This window comes from Dreissena polymorpha, chromosome 3 (assembly GCF_020536995.1).
Source record: "Dreissena polymorpha isolate Duluth1 chromosome 3, UMN_Dpol_1.0, whole genome shotgun sequence".
Taxonomy (NCBI): domain Eukaryota; kingdom Metazoa; phylum Mollusca; class Bivalvia; order Myida; family Dreissenidae; genus Dreissena; species Dreissena polymorpha.
Genome location: NC_068357.1, coordinates 17,541,278 through 17,554,572, shown reverse-complemented (window position 1 = coordinate 17,554,572; position 13,295 = coordinate 17,541,278). Strand labels below are relative to the sequence as shown.

At 34.4% G+C, this 13,295-nt stretch overlaps 1 protein-coding gene and 1 long non-coding RNA gene across 4 annotated transcripts; one reads left to right on the top strand and one right to left on the bottom strand.

Annotated features, from left to right (window-relative positions):
- The first annotated feature begins 5,142 nt into the window (after positions 1–5,142).
- LOC127874031 (uncharacterized) lies at positions 5,143–11,969 on the top strand. Of its 3 annotated transcripts, none has more exons than XM_052418135.1 (5): positions 5,143–5,357; positions 6,017–6,825; positions 7,688–7,885; positions 8,822–9,013; positions 9,423–11,969. In XM_052418135.1, the coding sequence occupies exons 1-5, from the start codon at positions 5,300–5,302 to the stop codon at positions 9,669–9,671; spliced, it is 1,506 nt and encodes a 501-aa protein (XP_052274095.1). In that variant the 5' UTR covers positions 5,143–5,299; the 3' UTR covers positions 9,672–11,969. The 3 variants fall into 3 exon arrangements, with proteins under 3 accessions (XP_052274095.1, XP_052274093.1, XP_052274096.1); XM_052418133.1 differs by having other exon boundaries at positions 5,144–5,363; XM_052418136.1 differs by lacking the exon at positions 5,143–5,357 and adding an exon at positions 5,384–5,533.
- On the bottom strand, positions 8,175–12,888 carry LOC127874032 (uncharacterized). Its single transcript, XR_008046590.1, has 2 exons — positions 12,723–12,888; positions 8,175–9,007 (listed from the first exon to the last, which is right to left on the bottom strand). It is a non-coding gene; the product is annotated as an uncharacterized LOC127874032 (long non-coding RNA).
- Between the last annotated feature and the right edge of the window lie 407 nt (positions 12,889–13,295).

Below are 13,295 nucleotides of genomic sequence, written 5' to 3'. Positions count from 1 at the left end.
CCAGATATGTTTTCAAGAAAAGAATGCAAAAGGATGGAGAAACATTCGAACAATTTACTACAGATTTGCGATTATTAATAAAGGACTGTGATTACCCTGCTGGAATTATAGATGAAATGATACGCGAACATATTATATTTGGAATCCGTTCCCCAAAACTCCGCGAAAGAATGATCAGTGAAGGAAATGATCTAACACTTCAAAAATGTCTGGACATCGCCAGGACATATGAGTTGACGAAAAAGCCAGGTGAGGTCGATGGACAATAGTTGTATCCATGCTGTCGCCAGTACCAGTGGAGCAAAACGGTCTACAAGAACCAGATTCAAGCCGTTATGGAAGGGACATGATAAGCCGAACAACCCAAACAGGGGAAAATGTGCAAACTGTTGTGGAAGCAAGCATCCTACAAGAGAACTTTGCCCGGCACAGGGAAAGAACTGCAATTATTGCCACAAGATGAACCATTTTGCGTCAGTGTGTTTCCAGAAGATTAAGGACAACAGCACCAGAGCTAAACATAAAGCCAGAGTTAATGCGGTAAATGACTATTCTGACTCAGATCAAAGTGACACGCATGATCAATACTTTATCAATTCGGTCATTTATGATAAGCAAAAGAATCAAGCTCATGTTAAACTGAATGTTGGTCCAAAAGAAACAAAACTAATGTTTAAAATTGACTCCGGTGCACAGGTCAATATCATTCCATTACGTAAATTTGCATTGTTAGGGATTAAAGGTCCACTCAAAAACACTCACATCAAGCTATTAGCTTACGATGGAACATCACTTAAGGTTCAAGGTAAAAAGTCACATCAGGATTTTTACATTGTTGACAGCCCCTCCAGTCCCATATTAGGTTTAGACACATGCATGTCTATGAATCTAATCAAATTTGTGTCAGGAATTGAACATAAACATTTCTACACAAAAGACACGGTTGTATCTAAATACTCTGTTGTATTTACTGGTCTAGGAACTCCCCCAGGGCAATCTGACATGTGCATAAAACCCAATGCTGTTCCAACTATTCACCCACCTAGACGTGTTCCTGTAGCAATCAAAGACAGACTCAAAAGAGAGTTAAACAGAATGGTTAAGGATGGTGTCATAACCAAAGTTACTGAGCCGTCCGAATGAGTCAACAGTATGGTCACTGTTGAAAAGCACAGTGGTGCTTTGCGGGTGTGTATTGACCCAAAAGACCTCAATGACGCTATAATGAGACCACACTATCCATCAAGATCAATTGACGACATTTTGCCTGACCTGACTGGCGCTAAAGTGTTTTCAAAATTTGATGCACGTACTGGCTACTGGACTGTAAAATTGAACAAAAAGTCATCTTTCTTGACAGTGTTTAATACTCCATTTGGGAAATATAGGTATCTCAGACTACCATATGGAATAAACTGCGCACAGGATATTTTTGTTCGGAAAATGGACGAATGTCTTGAAGGTTTACAGGGCATCAAGGTCATTGTTGATGATATTGTTTGTTTTGGAAGTAACAGACTAGAACATGACAAGAATCTCGATATATTGATGGACAGGTGTCGACAGATTGGTCTAAAACTCAATGCTGACAAAACTGGAGTCGGACTGACAGAAATGCTATTCTTTGGTCACGTACTGACAGAAAATGGACTGAAAATTGATCCTTCAAAAGTAAGGGCAATTCAGGAAATGCCATCTCCACAGTCAAAGTCTGATCTTGAGATAAGGAGTTTTCACTCAAAACCCAGGACAAATACTCTCGTATTTTGATCCAAAAGTTGATGTTGTGTTGCAAGTTGACGCATCACAAAATGGACTTGATTGCGTTTTACTGCAAAACGACAAACCTGTTTGCTTTGCCTCAAAAGCATTGACGGAGACAGAGCGAAACTATGCGCAAATCACAAAAGAGCTCTATGCTGTGTTATTTTGCATGACGAAGTTTCATCAAATGACAAACGGACGACACATAGTCGTCCAAATTGACCACAAACCACTTGTTAGCATAACACGGAAACGTTTGCTAGCAGCTACGCCAAGATTGCAGAAAATGCTATTGCAATTGACCAAATATGACTATAAAAATAGTGCATATACCTGGAAAACAGATTCCAGTGGCAGATACGCTAAGTCGCAATTTCTTGCCCGACGAACAGACTGACGTTTGTCAAGACATGGACTCATATGTTCATGCGATTACGAAAAACATTTCTATGAGTGATCAGAAAATCCAACTGATTAAGAGCAAAATTGAATCTGACTCTGAAATGCAGTCACTTAAACAAACCATTCTAAATGGTTGGTCTGATAAAAGACAGGAATGTCCAAAATGTTTGTTACCATATTGGAATTTTAGAGATGAATTGGCATTCATTGATGGTTTATTGCTTAAGGGAAGCAATGTCATCATTCCAAAGGAACTCAGACAGTTGATGTTGGACAAAATATATGACTCACACCTAGGAGTTGAGAAATGCACACAACGGGCACGAAGTGTTATGTTTTGGCCGAATATGACAAAAGACGTCAAAGACAGAGTTCTCAATTGTCCTATTTGTCTAGAGCACAGAAACAGTAACACAAAGGAACTTATGATCCAAATCAAATTCCTGAAGGACCATGGCAGGTTGTCGCCACTGACATATTTCACTGGAATGATTGCAACTATATTGTAATAGTTGATCTATACAGTAGATATTTTGAATGTAGTTTGCTGAACAATATGAGAAGTGAAACAGTGATACACAAACTTAAGGGTCATTTTGCCACACATGGTATTCCTTTAAAAGTGATAAGTGACAATGCAGGTCAATAAACAAGCAAGGAATTCGACAGATTTTGTAAAGATTGGGATTTTGAACATGTCACATCATCTCCATTACACTCCCAGGGCAACACTGTTGCTGAAAGATGTATTCAGACAATCAAGAAGATTTTCACAAAATCTTTACAAGCCAATCGAGAACCTTATCCTGCAATTCTCGAGTACAGAAATTCTCCACTTGCTTGTGGACAGTCACCTGTTCAATTACTCATGAGTAGGGAAACAAGATCAATATTGCCTGTAACACAAAAACATCTTGAGCTCAAAGTACAAAATCACAAACAGATCAAAGACAAGATGTCAAAATCACAAAATATTTCAAAGGCAAGATACGACAAACACGCAAAACCACTCAAACATTTATCACAGGGCGAAACTGTCAAAATCAAACAAGATAAACGTTGGAAACCAGCTATTTAAAGAAAACAAATACATGACAGGTCGTATATTGTTGAAACTGAAGATGGTGGGGTTTATAGACGAAATCGTGGTCATTTGTAAAAAAAACAAATGAAAAACCATTGTATATTTTCGATCCACAATCACTACCTATCAGTGACAATCACAACAATATCCCACATAGTGACATACAACAACAACAGCAGCAACAACAACAACAACAGCGACAACAATAGCAGCAGTTACAACAAAATGCATCGGTACCAAAATATAGTAGTAACCGAATACAGGCAGATAAACAATATGTCACTAGATCGGGCAGAACCGTCAAGCCGCCTCAGAGGACAGACCTGTAAAATAACTGTACATGTAATTTGATTTTATAATATGTATGTTTAATATTATATGTGCATGTTTTTTATCACAATACTATTATATGTATTTCATATATATATGTATTTTCATATGTGCAAGTCATCAGATTCTCATACTGCAGTCTTCAGTTATTTTGTGAAAGTATCAAAGTGTTAAGAAATCTGGAAATAAACAGGTGTATTTTGTTAAGTTTCAATATATTTCTTTTTCCCGTGAGAAAGTAACATTTTGGATTATAGTTCTACAGTGTTAATTGGATTTATCAAGAATGCAAAGATGAGGCTAGAACAACGCCACAATCTATGTCATTTTCGAGAGAACTTGAGCAGTGTTATCAGGATGTTAACATTAGCCATCAGCGTGTGAGGTTTATAATCAGTGCTCTACCAATTAACGTTAATGTAAAACATTTGTTATACCTGGACACAAGATTTTGTTATATGATCACCATTGAGATACAGATTAAATATTTTCCCAGGAAAACATTTATTTGAAAAGAAGGGAGATGTTACATATTGTCAAGAAATATGTTAAAGGGACATTACTGTGTTACACTTAATACTAGATCCCATAAGATTTGTCTCTACTGTTAATCTTGTGTTTATATGACTATGCTTAATAGTTTGTTGTACACTTGTAGTTTGGGAATTAATGAATAAGTATGAAGCCACATACGCCTTACGTTATATTAATAACACCGGCTAGAATACAACACTCTCTACTCTCTAAAAATGAAATGTTGGTTTTCCTGTTCACGAATATTCGAATGGAATTTATTAAGTATATAATGCATTTGTCTATGACTAGATCAGCTTTTATATGCTCATTGCAATGATTACATTTCTCCCCATATCAATATAATGTACATGTATTGTACACTTTACACATGAAGTCTCTAGAGCTGGCTAAGCCGCGTTGGAAACACATTTTGCTGTTGTTTTTTTTACTTTAGTTAAAAACAATATTTAAATTAATAATATATGAATGTTTCCGTTGTTTGTAATCCATAGAAAATAAATATGTTATTGGAAGTAATTAAACAGTTTTCTTGTGTACAGTACCTAAAAATTAATGCTCAATGTTCCTACATTCTGATGAACATACACTGTTATGTATTAATTATCGACAATAACGCCGAGATTATTTAAAAAAAAAACGTATATGTCAATTATAAGGTTGCCCAAACTGCATCAAACGGTTTAACATGTTTTAAAGAGCGCAAAACTGTTTTGTTAATATTTTTTTCATTACTCGTTCATATTTTCAAGAAAGATAAGTTAATGTCCTTTTATACTGCGTGTAAAACACCTACAATTTTAAATTATGATCAAACAGCAATGATCAGGCATTTGATATAAAAACCTGTGTAAACTCGTAAAAGTTACGCTCATTCCATATAAACGACACGCTTTATTTGTCGGACAAAATGGCTACCAGATAAGCACTGCTCAGTTGTGTGTGAAAAATCGCTATCTAATTAGCTAATCGAAAAATTTGATTGACAGGTGGCGACTGTTTCATTGTTGTCAAGTTGGAAAGGAACCAATTTACATTGGGAAACCAGAATACACAGACCGATACGTAAGTGTAATAGATATCGAAGATACATATTTTCGGAAAATGTCATACGTTTTTTAAGTTTTCTTATCGATGTGCGGTGATATGAGTTGCCAATGACTGCTTGGATTTGATTGTCGACCGATGATGTGGGATGCATACCCCGTGAAGTTAAAAACGTTCTTCCAGGACATACTTTCTGGTACTGGTAAGCAGACGTAGATGTATACAAGTTGATTCGTTTGCCTTATTCACTATGCACCAACAATTGCGTTATCAACAAAAAGCTCTTTATCGAACTCATTACCATTACGGCATACTCTAAACAGATTTTCCAAACGTCATTTTTTTAATAGCGATTTCAGGCAATGATAATTGGTATGAATCAGTGTTAATATTTACGATGTATTGTTTTACAAATAAGTGGGTTGATTTCGAGTATGAAACATGTTTCTCTATCAGGGTAGTCAAGCGGAACGTCAGACTCTATTACAGTAATATTCTTGAGAACAACGTGCAGGGCGTAATTTGTGTTCTAATGCTTTGCAAAGATTTGTTTATGAGATAAGTTTATTATAAACCGCTCTGAAATTTATTTCAGAGAGTTATTTATCTTCTGATGAAATACAAACATTTTTTTGCAATATTTATCGGACTTATTAGAGAATAAGATGAACATTTTGGCAGCTTCCCTTTAAAGGGTTCATTCTGCTAGTGTCAGCTTGTTTTGGTCTGAGGATCTTTCATGCAATAATTATTCAAGTTCCTCATTGTCTTGATCCTATGCTTTTAATTAACCCATAAAGAAAGCGTATTATAGAGTGAATTAAAGCGTTAAACTATTATTATTATTTTCATTAGGTAAAATATCATTCCTCCAAAAAATGGATAGTGAAAACGACCGAGATGGATGTTGCGATAATTGTAACATTTATGGTTATATGTTACTGTGCTCCAACTGCAAAGGCGCCATGTACTGCTCCAGACAATGTCAGAAAGCAGACTGGAAGAAGCACAAAAGGCTCTGCAACACCTCAACGTCATTTAAAACAGATTCACAAAGCCCCAACAACGGTGATAAAGAAGCGTTAGGTATTTGTGCATTTTGCCAACGTGTTGGAGCCCACAAGTGTGCCAAATGTAAACGTACGTGGTATTGCACGAGGGTATGCCAAGCTGCAGACTGGAAACGTCACAAACCGGGATGCAAACGCAAATTTACGGACCAACAAACAACCAAGATGAAGCCAGTAAATGATGTTGATGTTCCCAGTATTGACACATTGTCGATACATGAACCGAAATCATTTGATAAACCGAAACAAGACTTGACACCTGGTAATGTAGATATGTTACTTACTCGTGATTTTGACAACGGCAACACTAAAGTTTCAAGCACAAATTCTACTCAAACAGAAACAAACATGAAGAAGAAAGGCGTAAATGAAAAACGAAAACGTGCTAGTGAAATAAAATCGGAAACTACAGAAGGAGCGAGTAACTACAAGTTGGATAATACAAACGATTTTACGGATCCGAAATCTGGAAATTGCAATCGATGCAATATCATGGGCTGTACACAACGCTGTGCTAGATGTAGATCAATATTCTATTGCTCAAAACCCTGCCAAAAAGAAGATTGGACTTTTCATAAAAAGTCATGCAAAAAGGTGAGTCCGATCGTGGACGTGTATAGAGTCTTATATAAATACATACTAGGATGCACCAAAAACAAAAAAAAGAGTGGAGTAATCGGGAATCACTATGAAAGTATGTCTGTCTGTCCCCCTTCCGTACGTTTTTGTTTGTTAATAAAACCTTGTCCAAAAACTATTCATACATTTTTCAACATCCAAGATATAAACTTACATGCTTTTTCCGTTATGGTATGACGTTGTACATTACAATTGATATCCTCCTATGTTTACATTTTTTCTACTTAAAATATATGTACCCATATAACAACTTTCTACCCGACATGCGGCGCCAGGGGTATTCATAACAACTTATTGAAGCTCGAGTTACGCGTTGATTTTGTTCGTCCTCACAATTTTTCTTAGCCAGCTGATTTACCAGTACTTAGAGCATACACTCATGCCAGTATGTACTTATTGAATCCGAGATAGAGTAGAATTAAATTGTCAATCACCACGCAAGTTACTGCCTGATCTGATAATCAAATCATCGATCTTCAGATTTGAAATCAAACGCTTCAACAACGATTTTAGTCGGTCTGACATAAATGACGGTATTAAGCTAGACATGTGTGTAACATGTATACTAAATGTTACCGGTAAATGTTTAAATGTACTCCAGCGTAAAAGCCACCCCCCTCATTATTTCATGTGTCCCAGCATTATTTCATGAATAAATTAACTTTCTAGACTCATGAAACTACGAGCATTTGTGGAAATAATATATTCGATATTCGATCTACATTAGAATATATTCAATTGTGCGTGCTCGAACAACTCAGAGGTAACTCCATGGGATGAACAGCATATTTTATTTGCGGTCGCTTGTGTTTTGTAGGAATACACAGAGGAAGAGAAACGAATAATCGACGAACGTCTAAGAGAAAAAAAGGAAGTAATTATTCTAAAGGAACTGGAAAAAGACACAGACAAAGTTGTTATAAATTCTTTTAGTGGAGGCACTGATCGATTTCTGAAAACCCTAAGTCCAGAGAAAGCACTCTTGGAAGCATCTAGACAACATGGTTCTCTTCAGGTAACATTAGATGAGTACACATACAAAATTTAATACATGTGATATGAAGTTTATAAACATGACTGCTTCGTTTAATGTGAATCATTTTAGATAATCTAATGTTTATAAACATGACTGCTTCACTCCATGTTACAATATATAAGTCCTTCTTTTTAGCTAACAAACGGTTTAAAAACCTGACTGCTTTATTTAAGAGAGCATAAAGGTGAAAAAACATGATCACTTCAGGTATCATAGGGTTCATTTAGGTGACTGCCTTACTTCAGGGAACATAAAGATAACACATATACATGGATCACAATTTATGTAATATAAGTTTTATTAACACTTTACTTTGGTACCGTTATGTTAAATTAAAAGGACTGCCCCTTTAAATCGGTGAATGCATTTACCTGCTTTACTTAGGATAATGCCATCTTAATAAGTATGATGTTTAATAGACATGATTGCTTCACTTTGTGTAAGACAAAGTTAATGAAAAGGAAAGTGTCACTGCATGAATCAGCAATTTAATGACATGAAATTCGCTTCGGGTAATATTATGTTAATAGACATTACTGGTTCACGTTAGGTAACACAATATTACTAAACATGACTTTATCAGTTTAAGTAACATTTGGTTAATAAGCATGACTTATTCACTATAGACACGATTGGGATAAGAGTCTCGACTTAATCACAGCATGTTACATAACGTTAATCGAATGGACTGGTCCATCGAGATACCATTGAATTTATAAACATGAGTATTCATCATAGGAATCAAAGGTTAATAAACATGACTACTTTGTTGTTACTAAATGCTTGTCGCTAACGAAGTGTTTTAGATTACACAGGGGTGAGAACTGTCAACACCCCAGGGGTCAAAAGGTAACTATAATGATGCTATATGATATATGATGCTGAAGTTGACGTTTCGCTCTTGTATAATTACAGAAAGCAATTGAGTTGGCGAAGGAGTGGTTCCCTGACTGCGAAGTGTTAACAAAATTTGAAAACGTTCCCAGAGAACCAATGTCCAAATTTGAACTGATCATGATGAGGTCCCTTCATATGCATACATGGGTCCTTGTGGCATTCATGTACAGATATCACGAGCATGCCATGCGACACGGAGCATATCTGAAGGTGAAATAAGAAAAAGAATATGTTATTTTTAAATAATATAAATGAATACCTAAATGACACGCAAACATGTAACAAATGTGCATTCAAATTAGTTTTGGTGGTCACAGAAGGGATAAAAAATATGTTAATTAGAGGTAAATTTAATCTGTTTATTAAGTGTTTAATAGCACTATTTATACTAAAAAGCAACAGAATGTGTACTATCCTCACTAAAAGAGATAGTAGCAGAAGACACTTTTTTCAGAAACAAAAGTAGTTGTAGCAGTACCAACAAAATCAGAATTAGAAGCAGTAAGAAAGTATGGTGCGGGCCATTGTATCAGCAACAGGATAAATTGCTTGAAAATGTACATCACTAAAAGAGAAATGCATGCATTTTTTGTTTAACTATTAAACGTTAATTTTTCAGGATGATATTGACAGTGAAAGCAAAGTGGAATTTTATCTAGACCATGTCGGAGATAATCCCGCCCCTTTCTTTACCTACCGTATGGTGAAACCAGGCAATTATATATGCATAGTGAGGCCACTCGTTCACGCGTTTATGGACGGAACAATAGGGTTCAAAATAGAAGATCCATCTACTGTTTGTATCATTGAAAAAGACATGCTTGTGCAGGACGAATCATTGTTAAGAGGTCTAGATGGTTATTTGTGATTCTGTTGGTGCATATAGATGGTATTTGTTAGACGCCCCACGGTTTGATTAAAGGGGGGTTGCTAAAAGTAAAAAATTTTGTCGGCAAAATGGGATCCGGCAATTTCTAAAAATTTCTTAAAATACTTGGATGGAAGTTGGTTTACCGAAAAGAGGTAATGGAATTGAAGATAATGCACGACCGTGTTGGGTTTTTATCAAATGTATTTTACTTAAAAATATCAATATTGAAATAACTGACCTTAAGTACTTCAGATATAATACTGAACCGTTGGACACACATTAATCTAAAGATTGACCATGTAACTTTTCTTCAAACGTTTTCACTGTTCATCTGTGCCTTTCTTTCAGTACGTGTTGTTATGTGTGTACAAAGGACAAAGCCTATTTCTCTGTTCTTAGATGTTTTATTTATAAAGGCGTTTTATGACATTAATGAATGCCATTGCATCAACTGATCTTGGATTTAAAAACAGAAAACGCACGCAATTCGTTTAAACATTAAAATAATGGCCTACGGCACTGGTTGGCTATTTTAGATGTGATACATTTTATAAATGCAAACGCATCGTATCAACAAATCATCTACAAAAATTTGACTTAAATGCGAAGAACTGATGTCAACTTGATGCGTAAGTGTTACACCCATATTGCAACACATTCTTTTAACAGATTAACATTTGTCCATTGGTTATTAGCGTTCTCCCACATATGCGTATTTAAACCGTGTATAGCTATTGGTTAATATATATCATGACAAATTAACAATTCAACTATAACTACAACCAGTGAGACAGCATATTTTTATGGGTGGCATTAAAAAAGAAGGTTCAAATAACGAAGCGTGTGTCACGTAATACATTCAAAACAGATACATTGTTAAAGTATATAAATTTATGTAAATACTATCTTCATAGAACAACTAAATCATATAGAAATAAGTAATATAGAATATATTCATTATTGTTTAATTAAGTAGAAACTGTTATCATAAAAGCAAATATTAAATTGTAATAAATAATATGAATATTATTGAGACGTAAACATAATATTGAATCACTCATAAATCATGTTTATAAAACGGGACTGTTATTATTAAATCGTGTAGAAATTATCTTAATGGAATATATTCAATTAAAATACCAATTTCTTAAATTCGTATTGAAAGTTATTATGTAAATGAATGACCCTCAAATGTTAACTAGATTTAGGCTATTACGTCACATAAAATGCATATTAGACTATCTGTAAATGAAGCCACGAAATTAGGCATTATGGTTTAACTCAAAATTTGATTCATATCTAAATAAAGAGAATCGTTGTCTTTTTGAAAATAACACAATAAACTAGAGATTTATACAATTTAATAAACGGAAAAAGACACTCATTCATAATGATATAGAAGCGTCATTTGGATTGGACACTTAATATGTTCATCACTATTATATATAAATAGCCATGAGGCCGTTTTATACAAATCCAAGATTATAATAAAAATGTTCATTTTTACAAGAGATCTTTATTCAGCTCCATATATATGTATATGAAACATTTCTGATAGTCTTTCGCTTCCTCATTTATTTTCATTACGCAATTTCTCTCTACAGCATGTATGATTTTATTAACGTTTCACAAAGCAGTTTACTTTATTTTGCGGCTTAACAGTTTCTGTTTTGGAAAATAGCCTGATTCATCATTACAAAATATGCGATTTCACTCTCTTAATCCGCCATAATGGCGATCTGCTTGTCGAAGTTTTCCAATCACTATACCACTTGGCTGTATGGGCGGAGCGATCGATCATAATTTGGCGACTGGTCAATTCAATCGCAGAACATTTTAAGCGCATCACAATGAAATTATATAAATACAATGTTTTAATTTCATTAACTTAAAGCAATTTATTTACCACTGATATTTGTAAAAAAAATTATAAAATACGAATGTTATTGGTTTCCAAAAAGTTCTCGTTTAGTTTATTGTTTCTTTCGTTGAATTAATGCACGACTATTGGGAGTTATTGTTCATTACCTACCTAGATCATTATTATGGGAAAGTCTCTTCTAAACAGTCGAGACGACCATAGGCGAGGCCTTATACCACAAATATCACGGAAAATCGAGACATTAATTTTTAAAACGTAGGCCATTTTCTGAAAATATGTATGTTCGTTATCGATTTCTCTTACGTATGTGTCGGTGCATTCTGGTTTCCCATTGTAAATTGGCTCCTTTCCAACTTGATAATGCAGAACATCTAATATAAAAATACAATTTTTGGAATTTTATTTATTTCAAATCATATTATTTACCACTAAGATTGTACATGTTTATGAAAATAGTCGTAGTATTTGTTTCCGATCATTTCTCGTTCTTTTAATTGTTTCTTTTGTGTTATAAATTTACGACTAATCGGAGTTATCGTGTATTACCTTCCTAGATCATTATCATGGGGAATGCTCTTCTTAACAACCGAGACGATCAAAGGCTAAGCCTTAGATCACTTAAGTTAAGGATACATTTAAAAACATTTACTATTGACGAAGTATATAGATTGAAATATTTTTTCCGCGATATTTAACGTATAAGCAGTAGTTATTTTACAAAAGCACGCCCAAATATAGTAATAGATCGAACGTTTGTTCGTCCATAAACATATTTAAGGGTTTGAATTGTGTGACAGAAAATTTATTAAAAAGTGAATGGGAATATAATCTAAAAATGTATGACAAACGTTGGTCGGCCATTATTAAATTGGTTTATATTAGTTAAATAGTAATAATACTTCACTAAATATTGTTTTCGCTTGTATTACAAAGATTAACTATCTTATGTCCTTCTGCGACTGCAGATGCAACGTTAGAACTCTATGAGTGTGTCCCTTGCTCTCCTATCTAATGTACCTACACGACGAAACTTTGGACAAACTATGATGATGATGATGATGATGATGATGATGATGATGATGATGATGATGATGATGATGATGATGATGATGATGATGATGATATGATGATGATGATACTAATCAAATACAATAACATTAATTTACCGGATTTCGAATAACGTTTGTCATCCCTTTCTTGGTAGTTCAAACTCACACGAAATCATCAGTATCATGTGACTATAAAGATATCAACCGACCCTTTTATCACGCGAAGCAATGCTATCTTCGTCCGCTGTATGTGTAATAATTTATTATAGTCGATCTACCACTACGGAACTCCACTGTTGACTTCCGCGTCATCATTTTATGCTTTTTATCATATAGTCAAAACGTTTGAAACACAATAATTTATTAATCTTCACAATTCGCCATTGGCGCATAATCATAGATTTATCATATTACCAGATGAAATTCGATAGTATAACAATGATGGTATAGACTTGAGCTCTATACTATGGGTATTTTTATATAAGGGTTTTTTCTGATTGCTATTTATAGACGGAACTACTTTTTTGATTTTGACCTCATTCTTAAAGTTCATGAGAAACTTATATTTTGAACGATCTTATAGGTATAAAAACAAACGGATTTATAAGTATTATTAATTCAGAATTTTATTAAATTATATAAAATAAATAATTCAATAGTAAAACAAAACGTTTTCTTGTTATATATTTA

What these genes read in the sequence shown, in the direction of transcription:
- LOC127874031 (XM_052418133.1), top strand. Translation starts at nt 5,300, where the DNA reads ATGATGTGGGATGCATACCCCGTGAAGTTAAAAACGTTCTTCCAGGAC. An exon ending in GGACATACTTTCTGGTACTG is followed by an intron (nt 5,364 to 6,016) that starts GTAAGCAGACGT and finishes TATTTTCATTAG; the next exon opens with GTAAAATATCATTCCTCCAA. An exon ending in ATAAAAAGTCATGCAAAAAG is followed by an intron (nt 6,826 to 7,687) that starts GTGAGTCCGATC and finishes TGTGTTTTGTAG; the next exon opens with GAATACACAGAGGAAGAGAA.